The sequence below is a fragment of the Octopus sinensis genome, linkage group LG1 (assembly GCF_006345805.1).
Source record: "Octopus sinensis linkage group LG1, ASM634580v1, whole genome shotgun sequence".
Taxonomy (NCBI): domain Eukaryota; kingdom Metazoa; phylum Mollusca; class Cephalopoda; order Octopoda; family Octopodidae; genus Octopus; species Octopus sinensis.
Genome location: NC_042997.1, coordinates 56,286,264 through 56,307,943, shown reverse-complemented (window position 1 = coordinate 56,307,943; position 21,680 = coordinate 56,286,264). Strand labels below are relative to the sequence as shown.

General features: G+C 36.0%; 1 protein-coding gene across 3 annotated transcripts in view; it reads left to right on the top strand.

Annotated features, from left to right (window-relative positions):
• Positions 1–566: 566 nt before the first annotated feature.
• The window catches only part of LOC115217937 (interferon regulatory factor 1), a 43,873-nt gene continuing 22,759 nt past the window's right edge, over positions 567–21,680 (top strand). The window contains exons 1-3 of one of the 3 annotated variants that reach the window (XM_036501010.1): positions 567–855; positions 17,059–17,208; positions 19,422–19,604. In XM_036501010.1, coding sequence (XP_036356903.1) covers positions 19,440–19,604 — 165 coding nt within the window. In that variant the 5' untranslated portion in view covers positions 567–855; positions 17,059–17,208; positions 19,422–19,439. The remainder of the gene's footprint in view (positions 856–17,058; positions 17,209–19,421; positions 19,605–21,680) is intronic. The other 2 variants (XM_029787665.2, XM_029787659.2) reach the window with 2 other exon arrangements.

Below are 21,680 nucleotides of genomic sequence, written 5' to 3'. Positions count from 1 at the left end.
TCGGGTCTTCGAGGTCACAGCATATCTCCAGAGGTCTCGGTCTTTCGTCATAGCCTCTGTGAGGCTCAACGTACGAAGGTCATGCTTGACCACCTCGTCCCATGTCTTCCTGGGACTACCTCTACCCCATATATATATATATATATATATATATATATATATATATATATGTATGTATGTATGTAAGTGTGTGTGTGTGTGTGTGTGTGTGTGTGTGTGTGTGTGTAGAAATACATAAATCCGGAGGAGAAACACATTCTAAGATGTAGAGCAGTTATTATAGTGGGGTAGGCCGTAAAGCTAAATAAATCCTTTATGAACGAAAACCCTAGGGTAACCTCTTAAACCGGCCTACCCCACTATAATATATATATATATATAAATATATATATATATATATATATATATATATATATATATATACACACACACACACATTCACAAAATTCTTCAGACCGGTGCTCCAGCATGGCCGCAGTCTTATGACTGAAACAACTAAAAGAATATTTTCTATTTATAGTCTATTTATAATCTGTTTTCTCCCTCTCTCTTTTATAAATAAGTATGTGGGCGTATACAAACAATATCACACAGCACACATCACAAATGACTTCATTTCATAGGAAGTAGAGTTTTCGAATTCGGGGAAAACGATGTGAAACTGAAACTGTTTCATAAATAAAACTGGTGAACAGGATTTTGTTCACTTGGTTCCTGAGCTTTCTTCGTATAATAATAGTGCGTAATAATTCGCCGATTGCGGTCAGTTTGAAGACACGTCAGCATAAAAAAAACAAAATCTTAGAAAAATTACTTGTACGTAAGTGGACTTTTTTTTTACAACTATAATTCTTAGTAAGAATATTTTATTAAATCGTAATTTTTATATTGTTGTCGTTTTAGTGTTAGTCAACCCTGATCACGAAGGCCAAGGGCACTTGTCTTATTCATAGATTTATCCAAAATTAATTATCAAACGAGATCCTTAATAGTCAAAGATTTGAATGAGATTGGCTACTATTTCCAGCAGGTCGAGCAACCACGTAGAAGCTCTCTGACTAGCTGAGATTAAAAGGATTTATTTATGTAACATTACCTACATATGTAGGCCAGTGACGTGCAACAGGCAAATTTTATAAGAATATGGATATAACTTTTCCCCCTTTTTAAACATAAGACAATCTATGATCTTTCGATTATGGGACGTATAAGTGTGAGAAGTCCTACTAAACTACATAATGTAATTAAAAGTGAATTTTATTTGGTGTTCCATAAAGTTTTCCCAGTGAATTTTGTAGGCCATATTTTCAAAAAAAAGTTTGCATTATTGATCTTGGCGATCTTCTAGTATAATGTATCTATTTTACTTTCTCTTATTTTAGCCGATATCTGTTTATTTGTTATGCTGCTATGGATAATTTTTTATATTTTTTTATGTGATCAGATTGTTAGTCATAGGGAAAATTTTAAGTTGTAGTTCATTGTTGCGTTATTGTTGTTGAATATAATTTAGACGATGTTACGACATAACATACCATTTCTACTTTATAAAAGTTATTTTTCACTTGACCAGTAGACTTTTAAGTCTAGTTTTTAATTTGCCTGACATTTTAGCATTTAGTTTGATTTCTTTGATAATTTTGTATCTGTTCAGAGGTGGATTTTCCCTGTTTTAACACATCTCTAATATAATAATCGGAATAAATTGTTATTACAATTATTAGGTTACTAATAATTACAGTAATTGGCAGGCCAGGATGACATTTTTGTTCAAGTTGTGAACTTAATTATACTCCGTACAGCATACTAAATGGTCAAGCATACACCCACCGTATTGTTTGTGAAAAGACACCAGATTATTTCCTATACATTTGTGTAGTTTGTCAGAGGTTTATAAGAAACGAAAGAGTTTTTGAGCAATGCTAAACTAATCGCGAATTGAAAATAAATATGTCCAAGTTGTGGGTGAATAATTGCTGGCAATGTCATGAAACAGTTTCATTCAGTCGTTTTCCCCCTTCTCCTCACTATCGGTTTCTTAAAGTAGGCTGATATGTTTTGGGTGGTGCCGCTTCGTGTTCAAACTCCCGAAGAAGTTTTCACTTTGTCAAAAGTAGGTGTTTTCCGTGTCAAAAAGTGAAGCCATTAAACTAATTGACAATTGTAATTTAGTATTAGCATTCAGTGTGATGTCATTGAAGTTGGATTCATGAATTATATTCTAATTAACTTGAGCAGAGTATGGCCTTAACTATTCCAACCAACAATTTACAGCAAATACAAGTAACGTAATTATTTTGCCGTCTTGATCGCATACGACATTTTCCTTCGAAGACGCTTTCACTTTTCACTCTGGAAAACACCCAAGTTTTATAAATAGCTTCACTTTCACGAGGATCTCGAGACGAAGAAATGCATCCACTCTCTTATTGCAGACAAACTGACTGCACGAGAAAAGAAAATACATATAATTATTTCTCAGCCTTGAAATTTGGCAAATTATACAAGCTTCAAACCAGCTAAATGTTATTAAAGATTGCAATTTTTGTGCCCCCTTTTCACTTTTAATCACCCACCATAAGTCAGCTATTATGTAGCTAGACTTGCATCATTCGACATAACTACACTTTAGAGATACGTACCCCGAGCTTATATTTCATAACTTTCTTAATGTTGTATATTTTTTAATGTAGAAATAAATTTTCGAATGTGTAGATTACAATTATGTTTATTGAATTTTTAAAAATTTAAATTAAAATTTTTTTCTTAATCGGAAAGAAAAAGTTCATAATTTTAAAAACCATTTTATGACTTGCTCGAAATTACTGCTCAGCATAGATGTATAAGATGAACGGGGCACGTTGCAGGATATTGTCCTGAATGATTTCGATCTGTGTTGTAGTGGGTTAGATCGTTAATGTTTTCATTAATGAATGCTTTAATAAATGAGATGCCTTCAATTAGACAGCGAATGTCATTAAATTTTTTTAGGTGCAATGAACATAAACAAGTTACTAAACAGTTAAAATGATATAGATTCATTGTTTTACTCTCTTTTACTTTTTACTTGTTTCATTCATTTGACTGTGGCCATGCTGGAGCACCGCCTTTAGTCGAGCAAATCGACCACAGGACTTATTCTTTGTAAGCCTAGTACTTATTCTAACGGTCTCTTTTGCCGAACCGCTAAGTTACGGGGACGCAAACACACCAGCATCGGTTGTCAAGCGATGTTGGGGGGACAAACACACACACATACATATATACGACGGGCTTCTTTCAGTTTCCGTCTACCAAATCCATAGTATGCTATAGTAGAAGACTGAACCCCAAACCATGTGTTTGGTAAGTAAGCAACTTACCACACAGCCACTCTTGCGCCTATGAAAAAATAAAATAAAATAAAAACCACTTTCAATTAATCGACATTTACACCTACGAAAATGTAGTCTGCAAAATTGCATTACAGATATAAATAAGAAAATTATGAAGAAACATATCAGGAGGTGTTGCCCATTGTTCTTCATCCCTTACTAAGACGGAAATATGTGATTTGAAGAAATTAACTGCAATTTCGGTTAATGCAGAAATTAAAAGAAAGTGAAAAGTCGACATTTGCTTTGAAGTGAGAGGAGAAAGATGGATGTGTGTGTGTGTGTGTGAGAGAGAGAGAGAGAGAGAGTGAGTGAAGTTGTGTTGTATTTTTTGCATGTATGTATAAGCGGCTCTCTCTCTCTCTCACGCAAACATACAAAAATGATGTATGCATACGTATTTAAGTATGTACGTGTATATCAAAGATAATGTGTGCGTGTGTGTGTGTGATAGAGAGAGAGAGAGAGAGAGAGTGAGTGCCACTTGCACATACATGCAAAAATAGCTACATGACATTTTAAGGAAATGGATATCTTTTAATGAAATTTGTGGGGAAATTTTTTCGGTGGGAGTGGGGAGAGTTTCCGAAGGTGAAACCGTATTTATGAATGTTTCTCTCACCATGATACATGGTATCTTTTTTATATCCTTTTTCTATTTACTCAAACGAAAAATAAATGAATCTAAAGATTCTTTTTCAAACTTCCATTACACTCAAGCAAAAAAATAATTTATGAATTTCTCTCTCATCAAAAGTCCTCTCCGCCCCCCCCCTCCCTTGGAAAAAATTTCCCCCACAAATTTCTTTATAGTCGTAATCTATGCTGTTTGAAAGGTATTTATTTAAAACTAGCAGTATCGCCTGGCGTTGCTCGGGTTTGTAAGGGAAATAACTATATAAGCATTTTTAGAGAGTTATAGCCAAAAAATAGCAAAAAATGCATTAAAAATGGAAAAAAATGATGGTAAATTTTTTTTTAAATCGTTGACTCATGTAGACATTTTTAGAGAGTTACTTTCCTTATATAATAGCGAAAAAAATGCATTAAAATGGAAAAAAATGATGGTAAATTTTTTTTTAAATCGTAGACGCGCGCTAATACCCAGAAGGGCCCGATATGAATCACGACTATAAGATACCCGGTTTTGGTTAAACTGCACCGCAAAATGTGGGAGTAGTTAGGAATCTAAATCGTAGGAGACAGACACACAACTCTCTTTTACTATTTTACTTGTTTCAGTCATTTTGACTGCGGCCATGCTGGAGCACCGCCTTTAGTCGAGCACATCGACCCCGGGACTTATTCTTTGTAAGCCCAGTACTTATTCTATCGGTCTCTTTTGCCGAACCGCTAAGTAACGGGGACATAAACACACCAGCATCGGTTGTCAAGCAATGCTAAGGGGACAAACACAGACACACAAACACACACATACATATATATATATACATATATACGACAGGCTTCTTTCAGTTTCCGTCTACCAAATCCACTCACAAGGCATTGGTCGGCCCGAGGCTATAGCAGAAGACACTTGCCCAAGATGCCACGCAGTGGGACTGAACCCGGAACCATGTGGTTGGTTAGCAAGCTACTTACCACACAACCACTCCTCTTGACTTTTATATATAAAAATTTCGGTATTCTTTCATTACAAATAGCATAGTTGTCAAACTCGGGAATATCAAATTCACGAACAATAATATGATCCCATATGACCGAGTTTGACAACTATGCTGTTTGTACTGAAAGAACACCAAAATTTCATTAAAAGATATCTATTTTCCTAAAAGTAATGAGGGAAAAAAGTTGGATCTTGTGAATTTTCCGAAAGTACTCTCCACACTTCCTGGTTCGTTGGCGCAAGTTCTTGTTTTCATCATCATCATCGTTTAACGCCCGTTTTCCATGCTAGCATGGGTTGGACGGTTCAACCGGGGTCTGGGATGCCAGGATGCAGCACCAGGCTCCAGTCTGATCTGGCAATGTTTCTACAGCTGGATGCCTTTCCTAACGCCAACTACTCTGAGAGTGTAGTGGATGCTTTTTACGTGCCACCAGCATGGAAACCAGTCAGGCAGTAGTTCTGATGGTGCTTTTTACGTGCCTCCGGCACAGGAACCAGTCGGGGCGAGGGGGCTGGCATCAACCACGTTCGGACGGTGCTATTTTCGTGCTACCAGCACGGGGAGCCAGTCAGGCAACGACCCACGCGTGAATGGTGCGTATTGCGTGCCACCAGCATGGGAGCCAGTCTGGTGGCATTGGCATCGATCACAACTACAGTTTCTGTTTGATTTTGATTTACATGACCCAACAGGTCTCCTCAAGCACGGCATGTCGCCCAACGATCCAAAGGTACTTTTCTAAGTGGGCTGGTTATGCGACACTGGTGCAGGCTACTTTACTTGCCGGGTCTTCTCAGTCACAGCATATCTTCAGAGGTCTCGGTCTTTCGTCATTGCCTCTGTGAGGCCCAACGTTCAAAGGTCAGACTTCACCACCTCATCCTATGTCTTCCTGAGTCTCCCTCTTCCACGAGTTCCTTCCGCCATTAGGGAATGACACTTCTTCACACAGCTCTCCTCATCCATATGCAGCACATGACCATACCAGCGCAGTCATCTCTTGCACACCACATCTGGTGCTTCTTATGTCCAACATTTCTTTCAGGACGCTTACACTTTCATATTCGTTTAATACACATTTTTTAACATCTATTACGCTTGTTATTTATTTATTTATTTTAGTGGCCGAGTGTTAAAGTAAACATTAACTGAACTTTCTATCAGTTTGGTCTCTCTCGATTAAATTACTGGACATAACAAAGGGCTACCATTTCCTTCTTCTCAAGTTATGTACTTTGTTTAAATTAGGTGTCCCCAACCACTAGGCTGTGGATTTTTTCATACCAGGCCGCACAGAAAGAAATTTTAACCTTTTATTTTTGTTTTATTGACTATCATAGTCTGCAATATAGGCATTCTTTTGATTAAAGTTGAGATCGTCTATATATGTAACTAGCAGTATCGCCCGGCGTTGCTCGGGTTTGTAAGGGAAATAACTATATAAGCATTTTTAGAGAGTTACTTCCTTTATAGATGCCAATTCGGGCTTTCTTAGCCATTTCTGTTTTGGTGTCTTCAAGCCATGAAGTCGTTGTTCTAAAAGAACGCTGGTCTCCTTGACAACGCATTACGACGTTGACTTCCTTAAACTCCCTTCCCCACAGCTTCACGAGGGAGGGAAGAAGGGGGAGAAGCAAACACAGATGCAGGTGTTTGAGCGTGGACGCCAACTCCGCCGCCATCGATACACGAAAAATTATGCATTAAAATGGAATAAAAAATGATGTAAATTATTTTAAAATCGTAGACTCATTGTAGACGCGCGCTAATAGCCAGACGGGCTCGATATTAATCACGACTATAAGATACCCGAATTTGGTTAAACTGCACCGCAAAATGTGGGAGGAGTTAGGAATCTAAATCGTAGGAGACAGACACTCACACAACTACAGTTTTATATATATAGAAATATATGTATTATAAAATGTATTAATTATATATTATATACTTTATTGTGGTTTGCTGTGTGCATGAACCCTCGGTCCATGAAAAAATTGTCTTGCATGTGTAAAAAGCAGTTGCAGCACTGCTGTAAATGATAGGACCGTAGGGTTTTGTTTTCTCTTTTTGTATCATATTCATCCCTATTTTATCTAATTATTTTAAAATCAAAACACATTAATTTATATAAAAATTTTTTGTTCGCTCATAAGATCAATAAACCACATTGTGAACCTTGTAACACATACGGTACCACATGGTGGGACCGAACGCAGAGCCATGTGGTTAGGAAGCAAATTTACTACGCACAGCCACGCCTGCACCTATATGTAATACTTATATATATAGTAATATGTGTGTGAGTGAGTGTATGCCTCTCTCTCTCTGTGTATATACATACATACATATATAGTGTAATAAATAAAATATGTGCATACATACAAACATATATGTACGTACCTACATCTACATGTATATACACATGCATATATAAATATATATACGTGAGTACAGGACACCACAACGAGACGTAGAACTCAACGAGAAACGAAAACGGAAAAGCCATTTTTTTACAACAGAAAAACAGAGACGTGGAACTGGACGAGAAACGAAAACGGGAAAAATATTTTTTTACAACAGAAAAACAAAGTACAGGACATACTACACAAGGAAAAATCCCCAATCATCAGCTGTCCTATTGGAACCCATGGGATAAGAGGTCCACCGGTGGTCGATAGACAAAGGGACACAATCCTCTTTGTCGACATCGGCGATCAATAGTGAAGGGGAGGCAACCCCCTCCTGTTGACATTATCAGGGTCCGTTTCTCCTCTATATTTCTAGAGAGGCGTTTAGCCAACAGGTTTTGGGACTTGATGACATACCATAAAACTAATCCCTTTATGGACATGAAACCTAAAGTAATCCCATAAACCTCCCTTATCTAACTTTAATATATACTGCTCTATAATTTAGAGTGTGCTTCTTTTTTCGGATTTATGTTTAAGAATGATATATATATATATTAAATGATACAGGCATGGAACACAGCCAGAATTCTGAGTTTCTCGACAGCGATTTATTTGATATTCACTTTCATTCGATGATGTATGTGTCCTAAACTTGTGTCATTTAATAAATTTTGTCCTTTATTTCCACTGACATTGAGGTAAACTTGTATTGTTGTTATACATGTGTTTTGCATATATATATATTCCTCTGTCTTTCCTTCTCTGGATTTTTCCTTCTCTTATGTTTCCGACGAAGAGCTCCGCTCGAAACGTTAAACCCTCCTTCTTTCCTTCTTTCCCGAGCGTCCAATAATACTATATTTGTTCCACATCCTCGCGTTGTTGTGTTTTTTTGTGCTTTCTTGTTTGGATTATATATATATATATATATACACAATCCTTGTTTCTCTATCTGTCTGTCGTATACTCAGATCAAGATAATTTTTAGTAGTAGTGTTAGATCACATGACAGATTAAGTCTACCACCGAAGTAGAATATGGCAGCATATGAACTTGAAATGCAAAGTGACAGGACAAATTGCATAAGGCAATTGATATGTCATTCTTTCAGTTCTGGGATCTTACCTGTTGCTGTCACAGTTGTCTACTTTTGTTTTTAATTTTGTTTCAATTGCTTTCAAATTTCGTGTACTGATTTTGTTTTGTTTGCTAATTATGAAAATGAAATTCATTTTCTCCATAAATTAATAAAAAGTCAGTAGCTTTTAAACTTAGCAAATTTTGAGTAATTTTAGCCAAACATTTTGATGCCTGTTTCCATAGTAACAAAGTTGTAGTCTGCTGTCTGAACCACCAACACCACCATGTTTATTTTCTTTTAGACTATGTAATTACTTTGCCAATAAGTCAAGCCCTAGCTCTAACCCTATCCCAACCCCTAAACCCTAATTTTAAACCTAACCCTAATGGATTTTTTTCCTTTTTAAATTATTTACATACCTGTTCGACCGTTTCACATGATTTTATTCGATTAAAACTTATTAAAACTTACAACTTTTTGTCATTGTAATGTTTTGCTTTCATTTTGTTTTGTTGTAATGTTTTTACTTTCATTTCATGATAGCTGTTGTGCAGAAAATGCTATCTTCCAAATCCTGTTTTCTAATTGGGTAAAAACGATTACAACATTTTTTATTGAATTTTTTGGGAATGAGTGTATCATAAAACTGGATTCAGCATAAAAAATTGCATCAATATACCAAATTTGAAAAGTTTCATTTAATTTCAAAATCTGTGACAGCAACAAATCTGATAACCCACCCCTCTGTATTGGTAGGTACTTTCTAACTGAACTGAAAGGATGAAAGGCAAAAGTCTAACCTTGCTGGGATTTGAACTCAAAGTGCATATAGTTGGAACAAGTACTGATAGGCATTCTGTTTGATACTTTAACAATTTTGCTATAATTCATTACCTGCAAAAGTGAATTTATTTGGTTTAGTCATTGAATCTACATATATAACATGGAGAAAAATAAGGTTTGTGTTTAGTCAAAGCATTGTTTTCTTCACACACCACCAAAAACATGGCCACAAATATTTCACTCTCAAATACAACATTAAATTGTGTGATGATAAGAAAAGGATAAAAAAGACATGAGAAACAGAAAGAGAATGGTAATAAAAGCAACAAGGATTTACTAAAGATCTCATTGAGTAGGACAGTTAATTCTGTTGTCAATGTATTAAGACTTATTGAATGCAGTTTCTTCAATCACTTGAAGTTACTTACGTCTGAGGTGGTTAAATTATTTTACAAAACCTTTCAGTTAATAAAACTGTCAATTCTGCTGTTTGTAAGATAAATATATTATATTCCACTTGAATTTTTATTGATATGCTACAGTTATGAAATAAAAAAAGAAAAAACATGACACATTCCTTATCATAAATGAAAATAATTAATTGAAAGCTTTGGTTAAAATAAGCAAAGTAGCTAGTTGTAAAATCTCAATAATAGGTGAGAGTAGTAACTATAATAAGTAAAATTAATCGCCACATCAATACTGCTGTTCAATGTTTGCATCCTTCAAAACTTCCATGCCTTCTGAGATTCGCCAACACTACACCTGATTTTCTCCCCTACATACACACACAAGCATGTATCTGACTCATGCATTGTTAGCTTTCCAGACATTTGTACATTACTGCATATACTCTGACAAGTTGTGGGTGCACCTGAGCACTGTATACAATAATTTCATTATATTATGTTACTGCTAGTTTAAATACATCAATATGGCTGTTCAATGTTACTGCTAGTTTAACCCCTTGCAATATATATTCAAGGTGCAGAATATATAACCAGCTGGTGGAAAATCTGCCCGGGGTTAAACTACTAGTAACATTGAACAGCCATATTGATGCAGCAAGTAACTTTACTTTGGTTAAAATATTTCACTGAAATGCTTCAATTATACCATGAACAAAATTATTATAAAATAAAATCCAAGTAATGTATGTAAAATTGGTCTTTATGGTTTGATAAAGAAGCACATGATACATGGCCCATGTGGCGAACAGAATGTTATTTGTCTTGCATGTTAAATGGGTATTGCAGCAAGAGTTTTCCATATGAGTTTCACAAGTGTATCCATTGTATCATCGGCAAAGTCCTACTGAAGGAATCATACTGCAACTATCATCATCATCATCATCATTTAACGTCTGCTTTCCATGCTAGCATGGGTTGAACGGTTCAACTGGGGTCTGGGAAGCCAGAAGGCTGCACCAGGCCCAGTCTGATCTGGCAGTGTTTCTACAGCTGGATGCCCTTCCTAACGCCAACCACTCCGTGAGTGTAGTGGGTGCTTTCTACGTGCCAGACGAAGCTGGCAAACGGCCACAATCAGATGGTGCTTTTTACGTGCCACCGGCACGGAGGCCAGTTGGGGTGGCGCTGGCAACGGCCACGTTCGGATGGTTCTCTTACGTGCTACCGGCACTGGTATCACAGCTACAATTTCCATTGATGTTGATCGATTTCGATTTTGATATTCACTTGAGTTGGAAATGGACAGTAAGGTGAATAATCAACATGTGGTTTCCTACAATGCTTGGTTATTTCAGAAATATGAATGTTAGGCGGCAAGCTGGCAAAAACTTTAGCATGCAGGGCGAAATGCTTAGCGGTATTTCGTCTGCTGCTATGTTCTGAGTTCAAATTCCGATGAGATCGACTTTGCCTTTCATCTTTTTGGGGTCAATTAAATAAGTACCAGTTACGTACTGGGGTCGATGTAATCGACTTAATCCGTTTGTCTGTCCTTGTTTGTCCCCTCTTGTTTGTCTGTCCTTGTTTGTCCCCCTTTGTGGGCAATAAAGAAATAAGAAATATGAATGTTAAATGTTATGCATCTGTCAAAGTTGTCAAATATCTATAGAATAACATATTCAGATGCACAGACCAGCCTACAGTCTCATTGGAAAGAAAAGAATGAAATCATCTTGATATCAGCAAGATAAGATCATTAAATATGAAAATTGAGGGTGCCTTGAATAATTTGAATCAAGTCAAAAATTGGAATTCCACATTCATTAAAATAAAAAAAAAAATCCCTCCACGAAAAGTCTTCAGATTCACAAGTCTAATCAACAACAAATAATTTTTGATCCAAACAATGCAGAAAATGCCTCTCAAGAAGTTCAATCAACTAAATTCAGCTTATTTTGATAAAAATGATCCTAAAGTGAGAAATATCTGTCATTGCAACTTCCTTGAAAATGAAACATCGCAGTCATAGAATAAGACTTGACAAAGAATGATAAGACTACCAAAAAGGAATACAAGAGATCATCGGTAGAGTATATATTGCCCATTCATCACAAGGAAAATGTTCCTATTTGACACTATTACTTCATCAGAGAGCTGGGGTTACAGAGAGCTTTGATGTTTTACGTACAGTTGAAATTATAACCTGTTAAAGTTTGTTAAGTAATGGATCTCCTTCAAAATGACAGAATGACAAATGTGCCTGAATGGGACAGCAACAATTCAGTCTGCCATACCAGCTCAGAAATTTTATTTGTTGCAATTCTTCATTTCAACTTTCTGCCTGGACTTAAAATTTAGAAGAGAAACAATGATTGAAAATGCAATGAAAGCCACAGTTAATGGCATAACAAGATGATTCAGTACAAACATTCAACAGTTCATTATGGTTTGCCAGCTGCAGACCTACAGCAACGAAATGTGTCTGTTAATCCCTCAGTTGAAAGCTATCTTGATGCTCACATTTTAAATGTTTCCAAGAACAAACAGTAGTGTTTTTGAGTCAATCAAAAGAAAAATTGACAGCAATGAAAGTGTCCTGTAGACAAAACTTTCTTGCTGAACATGCTGCTATTCTATGTTTACTAAAATGGTCAAATTGCACTTGCTACAGTTTGGTTGTATATTGCAGCTACACTATTGAAATGAAGAAATTGTCTATTCTCACTAAGTTTCTCATTCCACTAAACTCTACATCAACCTGTCATATACCTCTTCATGCTGTAACTAGTTGCCTTATGCACAATACTCAACTATTGGTGTGAGATCAATCCCTAGTGTTTAAATTCTTTAAGCACTTCAAGACATTCATGACTTCCTGCAGATGAGTGTAGGGCTCAGACACTAGAACAGTTAGGCACTCTCTCAAGTATCATCTGATATGTCAGCGAGAAAAGATGCTAATGAAGTCCAGAACTGCCTTGTTAATAGTTCAGTACCTACCAATGTTTCAAAAGCTACACATTGAAAAATATAATTTACCAACAGATTACAGTATTTCAGTGCCTCATTTCTATCGAGTGTGCTTTTCTTTGGTGGCAAGTTACTGTCTTTCTTCCACTCACTTGATCCCCTTTTGCAGTATTTGTCTCCAGTGTGGGCAACCACTTGCAACCTCCTCCCATCTCATGACATCCAGATCAAGTGACTTCATATTCCTCTTACAGATGTCCTTGAAATGAAGATGAGGTCATCCTCTTGCTCTTGTGCCCATACAAGAAGTCTTTTAGAATCCTTCCGTCTGGCATGCAATGTACATGACTGAGCTAGCACAAATAAAGTTGCTAGAGCAGAGTGAGTACGCTGGGTATCTTGGTTTGTTTGAGGACTTCTGAGTTGGTGGTATGGTTGGTCTACTTGATATCCAAGACATATCTCAAATTATGAAGGTGAAAGATGTTGAGACACTGCTCCTGTCTGGGGTTGAGGCTCCACATCTCACTGCTGTACTAAGGATGCATGCCTCATAGGCAACAATCTTGGTGTTTGCAGTCATTTTTTTTGTTTTTGTTTTCCCAGACTCTTTGTGAGCCTGGCAAATAGGGAGGATGCTTGTCCAATTCACCTGTTGATCTCAGGGTCTAAGGAGAGGTCATCAGTGATGGTAGAGTCAAGACAGGTGAACTGATGGATTACCTCCAGTTTGTAATTGTTGATGGTGGTGGGGTGCTTGACACTTTAGTCCATTACTTGGGTCTTCAGAATGATAATCAAGCTGAATTCCTGACATGTTATTGAAAGTTTGTCCACGAGGTGTTGCATTTGCTCTTCAGAGTGCACTGTCAGTGCTGCGTCATCTGCAAACAGCATTTCTCTGATGAATATCTGGTGCACCCTGGATTTTGCTTTTAGCCTTGACAGACTAAACAGTCTGATCTGGTGTGAAGGTAAACACCATCAATTGATGTCCTAAATGCATGTATCAGCATGACTGCCAAGAAGATGCCAAACATGGTGAGGGCAAGTGCACAGCCCTGCTTCACACCACTATGTATTTTAAATACCTCTGAAAAAGAGCCATCAAATTGATCAACACCTTTCATGTCTACATGAAATGATTGGACAATCCTGAGGAGTCTTGGAGGACAGGCAATCTTGGCAAGGATTTTGAACAGGCCGTTTCTACTGACTAGGTCAAAAGCCTTTGTGAGGTCAATGAAGGTGATGAAGAGTGGCTGCCTTTGCTCTCAGCACTTTTTCTGTAGCTGTTGAAGAGAGAAGATCATATCAATGGTAGAGTATTCTGATCTGAAACTACACTGAGATTTAGGTTGTACCCTCTCAGTGATTTTCTGTAGTCTGTTTAGGATCATGCAGACAAAGATCTTCCTGACAATGCTTATCAGCAAGATGCCTTGGTAACTGTTGCAGTTGCTTTTATCCCCTTTGTTCTTATATAGCATGACAATGTTACAGTCTCTCATGTCTTGTGGGACTGATCTCTCCTGCTAAAACTGACACAATAGCTTCAGGAAGTGGCTGAGTAGAACTCACCTTGCACATCTGTTGATCTCCAGTGAGATGCCAGCCAAACCTGGTACTTTTCCAATGGGCAAGCCATCAATGGCTCTGTTCAGTTCCTCAACAGTTGGCAGTGTGTCCAGCTCCTCCATGACAAGTAGGTGTTCTACAGTGTCTAGTGCACTGTCTGAAATGTTTTGAATTAATCATGCATTATCTCATAACTTTGGGATTTCAAAGATATGATTCCTTATTTTTAGAATTTCATTGTAGGGTAGGTGTGAGAGGTCAGATCTGGTCAGTTTAAACACAAAACACATAGAATATTTGGGCCAGATATGGCCAGTTTAAATACTGAAGGGTTAATAATTGATAAAATACTCATATATTTACATAGCTTTTTCTTTCTTCTGTGTTGTAATGTAATTTATGTACAATAAATAAGATAAACAGACTACAGTGAAAGCAATGTAACAAACTAACAAATCTCTTTATAAACCAACAATAAATATTCCTTGTGAACTAACCAACCAACACCTTCCAACTTCACTGCAAACTAACAGGAATTTCACTTGACTCCAAACTCTGAACTTACAAACTTACTTGGATCATTACTATTTATACTGTACTCAGACCAGTCTATTTCTCGAAAGGGAGAATTGTAACTCTAATCACAATTTTCTCCCCTTTTAAGATTTCGACTACTGTGAGAAAGTGCAATTTCTTTTCTTTTTTCTTTTCAGCACCTCTCCCTCTTTTTTTTTTTTAGCTGCTGTAACTTAATTGCTGCCCAACTTTTAAGGTAGTATTGTTTGTTGCACACAGCACCTTTTCTTAGCACTCTTGTTTTTTTAATTAATGTTTTTCATTTAGATATTACTATGTATCTTGGACCATGGGCTCTCAGTCTCTGGCCATGATTGGAATTTTACTGGTGGTATTTTGGTTGCCAACTCATAACTTGTACATGCTTTCACCAATTTCTTGGTGTTCTTGTCCATAGTCGGCCAATATACAAAGGTCCTCATTAAAGCTTTCATTCTGGACATTCCCGGGTCCCAGAGTGGAATTGTTGCAATACTCGTTTCTGTAGTGCACTTGGTACTACTACTCTCTGCACGTACATTAAGACATTGTTGCATAGTGAGAAGTTATTTGAATTTGTATTTTTATTATGCTTATTTTTCAATGTTTCTTTCATTCTTGTAATGTAACTATCCTTTATGGATTTCCTTTTTATATCATGCACTATCACTGGCAGTTTCTGGATTATATTACACACAATACTTCTTACTTCATTTTCTGACTGCAATGACACTACCACTGTCTCTTCTAGCGGTTCCACGCTCTTGGGATAGCCCGATAAACAGTCTGCATGACCAAATGGAATATACTTCATCTTAAAATTTATGTATATTTGGAATGTACTGTTGGTAGTAATTTACTAGGACAAGGAAAGCTTGTAATGTCGGTATATTCGTTGGAGGCAGCATATTCTTGATTGCATCTGCCCTTGATGGGTCAGGACATCTTCCACTCTTATCTATGATTTGAACTAGGTATTTGATTTTAGGCAAAAAAAATTCACACCTCTCTTCCCTGAGTGTGAAGTCATAATCCTTCATGTGCTTGATATGCTCATTCCACGATTTGCTTTTGATTAACATGTCATCAAGGTATGGAATAGCAAACTGACATTCTGCCAACATTGCGTCCATCACCTGTTGAAATATTGCAGGTGCTACCTTCAGTCCAAAAGTAGTCTATTATATTTATATAGACCACTGTGAATGTTGACTGTTAACAGCTTTGAGCATTTTTTTATCTACTTTGATTTGTAGACATGCATCAGACAGATCGAATTTTGAAAATATTTTCCTCTGTTTAGTTTTGTAAAAATAGCTTCTGAAGTCAGTAGTGGATAATGGTTCATTTTTAAACAGTCATTTAAACTGGTAAAAAAATTGGCACACAACCTAATTTTGTTATTTTTTTTTATACATACAATTGGAGCTGCCCATTTCACATAATCCACTTTTTCAATGATTCCATTTTTTCCCAATCTGTCCAACTCATCATCCACTTGCTTTATTGCTGCAAAAGACACTGTCCTATCAGGATTGAACACAGGTGTAATGTTATCATGCTTCAGTTTTTTTGCATAGCCCTGGTTTGTCCAAGTGCACTTGTGGAAAAATTTTTTTATATTTTCCCTTCAACTCTTCAGTTGAATTATTTTTAGAGGGACAACTATTTATGTTTTTACAATAGAGATTTATGGGGAGGTACCATAAATCAAATAATTCTAACCAATTGGTACCAAACAGATCAGTTTTATTTTTAATGACGAAGACTTTCACCTTGTATGTTTTCTCTCAAAATATAACATTAGTCCACATTTTGTATATGAAATGTAATTTGTTGCCGTCATGCTACGAGCAGATTCTGCTGTTTTTCTCAACATGGGTGTCCCTATTTTCTTCCATGTGTCCATATTTATTATTGAAATATCACTTCCAGTATCCAATTGAAGTTTAATAAGTATTCCATTTATTTTTAGGTGTACGAATTTTCTTATTTGGGAGTTGATTTTTTTTCTGCCGAGAGCACTCTAGCATTATTAACGTTTGACCTTCATAATTTTGTTTTGCAGTGTGAACTTTTGTGACTAATTCTTTTGCAACTGTAGCATTTTTGATTTTTAAATGGACAGTCTTTTCTGAAACGTATGCCCCCACATTCATAACATGGATTAGGACATGGCATTGTTTTTTGGCTGTACTTTTTCAGTCAGCATATCTGTATTTTTGAGGAATCTGTTTTCTGAATTTTTTCTACATCGTGTTTCAGGTTTACCATCCTTTGGCATTCTTCTGCCATGGACTGTAAGGTTAGATCTTGGTTTACTTGTTGCAATTTAGAAAGAATTCTTGCCCGAATTTCTGTATCTTCGCTTGCTGTAAGGCTTGTATGGAAATAAGAGACTTGAAAATCTCCGGTGTAAGTTCTTTGAGTTTAAAACTTTCACACATCCTGTTGACTGTTCCTACATATGTGATAAGATCATCATTCTCTTTTTTACTTATATTCCAACACTCCATTTGAGTATTAAATAGAGAGGCTATATCACCAAATATGTTAGACAGTGATTCTATTGTTTCTTTAAAACAAATTTCATTGGGTTTTTTGGGCAATATGAAATTACAGTAGCGTTCATGCTCTAACAGAGCTAATTTTCACAATAACAATCTCACTTTTTGTTCGTCCAACCATGATTTGCAATCTTGCTTAAAAGTCTCCTTGTACCTTCTGTAGTGCGATGCAAAAGCTATACCCTCCTCGGGGTTATAACTGAATTCATTAATCGAGTTTGAAATGCTGTCTGGCAAAAACGAACTTACCTCAGTTTTGGACTTTGAATATAACTTCAATAATTTTTGTTGTAGTTGTTGCTGTAATAGTTGCCTCTGCAACTCCTGTTGCTGCTCTTGTTGTTGCTTTTGCAACTGTACTATGGAAGCTAATAAGTCTTCCATTAGTTAATAAGTTGTATCATAAACAAATTGCTGAATAACTTATGTTGTAACATAATTTGTTATATACAATAAATAAGATAAACAGACAACAGTAAAAACAATGCAACAAACTAATAAATCCCTTTATGAACTAACAATCATTATTCCTTGTGCAACCAACTGGCATCTTCCGACTTCACTATGAACTAACATGAACTTCACTTGATTCCGAACTCTGAACTTATAAACTCACTCGGATTGTTACTATTTCTACTTTACTCGGACCAGTCTATCTCCCGCAAAGGGATGTCGTAGTTTTCCATTTGTCTTTTTTTGTTATCTTCTTTGTCTTTTATTTTATATGTTTCCCATTCTTTTTTCTTTCTCTTTTTGTTCCATTGTAATTAAACTGAAAATTAAAGTTAAGATTGGATTTAAATTTGATACTTACAAAAAAAAAAGAAAACAAACATTTTTATGGGTTATATGTTTACATTTCTGAGTTGAGTTATTCTTAATACTGATACTTTTTAGCAAAGACATTTTTAAGACTAGCAAACCGCTTTAAAAATCTAGCCGACAAATCAGTGCTAACTGAATAGATAAGGTTAACAGTGTGAAAAATTTGTCAATATTTTTATGGATACTAATGTGATGAGCTGAAAGAAGTGTTAGCAGGAGTGGCTGTGTGGTAAGTAGCTTGCTAACCAACCACATGGTTCTGGGTTCAGTCCCCCTGCATGGCATCTTGGGCAAGTGTCTTCTGCTATAGCCCCGGGCCGACCAATGCCTTGTGAGTGGATTTGGTAGACGGAAACTGAAAGAAGTCTGTCGTATATATGTATATATATATATATATATATATACAAAATGAGCTCCATTTTCTCATTTTGTATTATCAATTTACGGTAATAATTTTACCCTTGCCCACATAATACAGTAGATGAATTAATTGCATCGCAATTTTTAACATTTATGTATTAGTTTTGTTGGGTACTTCTCTAGCAGTATATTGGATATATGTTATCCCATGGAGGGTTGAATTTACAACCCCTATCTAATTTTATAAATAAATATATATATATAAATAAATATATATATATATATATATATATATATATATATATATATATATGTGTGTGTGTGTGTGGTGTGTGTGTGTGTGTGTGTGTGTGTGTGTGTTGTGTTTGTCCCCCTAGCATTGCTTGACAACCGATGCTGGTGTGTTTATGTCCCCGTCACTTAGCGGTTCGGCAAAAGAGACCGATAGAATAAGTACTGGGCTTACAAAAAATAAATCCCGGGGTCGATCTGCTCGACTAAAGGCGGTACTCCAGCATGGCTGCAGTCAAATGACTGAAACAAATAAAAGAGTAAAAGAGTATGCCAGGCAAAATGCTGAGTGGCATTTCATCCATTTTTACATTCTGAGTTCAAATTCCACCAAAACTTTGCCTTGCATCCTTTTGGGGTTGATAAAAGAAGTACCTGTTGAGCACTGGGGTTCATGTAATCAATTTACCCCCTCTCTGAAATTGTTGGCCTTGTGCTAAAATTTGAAACTAATATTTATATGGATACTTTAGTAAATTTGGATAAACATATTCCTTATTGTTTTGGAAAAATAGTGATTCAAATCTCTTGACATTTTATGAGAGAAATTAACCTACAAAAACGAATGTTTTTTTTTTTTTCCAGAGTACTAAAGAATAAAGAATGTCAAAAGGGAGGGAAAAGTTACAACCTTGGCTTGAGAAGAAACTTGACAGTGGAACTGTTCAAGGTGTAGAATGGATTAATAAAAATGTAGGAACTTTCCAAATTCTCTGGAAGCGGAATACAGCTACTCGGAGCAATGAGGATGATTTTCAAATTTTTAAGGTAATTTGTAACAAAATTTATTTTGAAAGCTTGTTTATATTAATAGTCTGATATTCAATGGAAAATTTGTACTTTGCACCTTCCCTTTAATCTTTGCATTTGAAATGAATGTACATGAACTTGTGTGTTATGAACCCAGTAGAAACAACTCAAGGCTAATCCCCTTTTAAATGATCCTGGATGCAGCAAACACCTACTTTTACATAAACTATTTACATATTTTCATTTCATACTTACATTATAGCAGCAGATACTGTTCTACAAAAGAATACATTTGACAATCTAACTGACTAATTAAGGTAGGCAAAATTGCAATTTGTATGTCTGTTGATAATTCAAAATCTGTATATACCTCCACAGAATGGAGAGGACACTCCTTGATGTATCAGTGACGTTTTAGTTTTAAATGAATGCATATACATATATATATGTAGGAATTGTTGTGTGGTTCAGCAGTTTGCTTCTGAACCACATACCACATAGTTTTAGCTTCAGTCCTACTGTTGCACCTTGGACAAGTGTCTTCTATTATAACCCTGGGCTGACCAAAGCCTTGCAAATGGAATTCATGGAAGAAAAACTGAAAAAAGCCTCTCTGTGTGTGCGCGCGCGCATGCATGTGTGTGTGTACAAATCCTTTTGCCAAGTTGTAAGAGATATTCATTCTAGTGTGTCTGGAGTGGCAAGAGTTGAATGGCAGCTATTGCTTATAGTAGATGTCTGTTTCTATTTTGTTGTTGGATTTCTTAATGAGGATGTCGAGGAATGGAAGTTGGTGGCTATATTCCATCATAAATTGAATGTTTATTTCAAGTCCATTCAGAAGTGCTTGAAATTCTTTAAGTCTCTCTATACTTTTGTGCCAAAGAAGGAAACAGTCATATAGATGTCTTTTCCAATTATTTTCTATGTACAGGGAGAATGGGAGATTGATTTCTTTGTACATACCTACCATGACTAGGTTAGCAAAGGAGGGGGCCATTTGTGTCCCCAATTACTGTTGATAACAGTTGTCATTAAATGCGAAGAAGTTATTCTCCAATGTGAGTTTTAGCTCTTCTATTACGAATTCCTTGTTGATGCTGTGTGTGAGTTCATTGGAGTAACTATCTAGTCAGAATTGGATTGCCTCTGTTCCTAGGCTCTGGGATATTGGAATAGGGGTGGACTACATCAAAGGATACTAGTAGGGTGATTTTATTTATTGTTTCAAGGAGGTGATTGAGTATATCTAGGTTGTCCCTTATGTAGCTTTTGATATGCTTGAGGAATAGTTTTAAGAGGGTGTCTAAAAAGTTACTGAGGCAGTGAGTGTCTCATGCAGGGCCTGTGATTATGGGTCTTAATTTGAGGTCATAAGGAGCAGGTACCTTGACTATTATGCCTGTGGCTCCTCTGCATACATTACTTATTTTTTCACTTTTGTGTATCTTAGGAGTACCATAGGATTGACTGGATTTACTATTGGCGTTAGTCATATAGTCGTATTCCTTGTTGGTGAGCCCTACTCTGTATAGGTTTAACATTGTTCTTATGTTAAATCATCAATTCTCTGTACCCAAACTATTCCTTCAGATTTACTACAACCCACCTACAAGGCATTGACAAAAGAATAGAGAGAGAGAGACATTTCACTTAATTTTTCTTCTCCAATTTAATTGCTTTTCTTAGTTTACACATAGTTGAAAAAGTCTAAAAGTCTAAAAGACAGAAACCAGTACTAAAATGTACTTCATGATTAAATTATTTTAGCATTTTCTACATTGTCTTATTTTCCATATATATATATATATATATATATATATATATATATATATATATATATATATATATATATATAATGATTACCAGTTCATGATTGGTGTTTTATTGATTCTAGTCTGGGGAAAGGTAAATTTAAAAAATAATGTCATATGTTTTGCTCTTATTCATGTTAGACCAAACTGATAGATTTTTTTTAATTGAAACCTTTTAAAATTTGAACTTATAGAAAGTAAAAAGGATGTCACTAAACAATGTAAAGCATTTTGGAGTAAAGAATTTGGCCAACATAACATGGCAGTCCTGGTTTAGGAC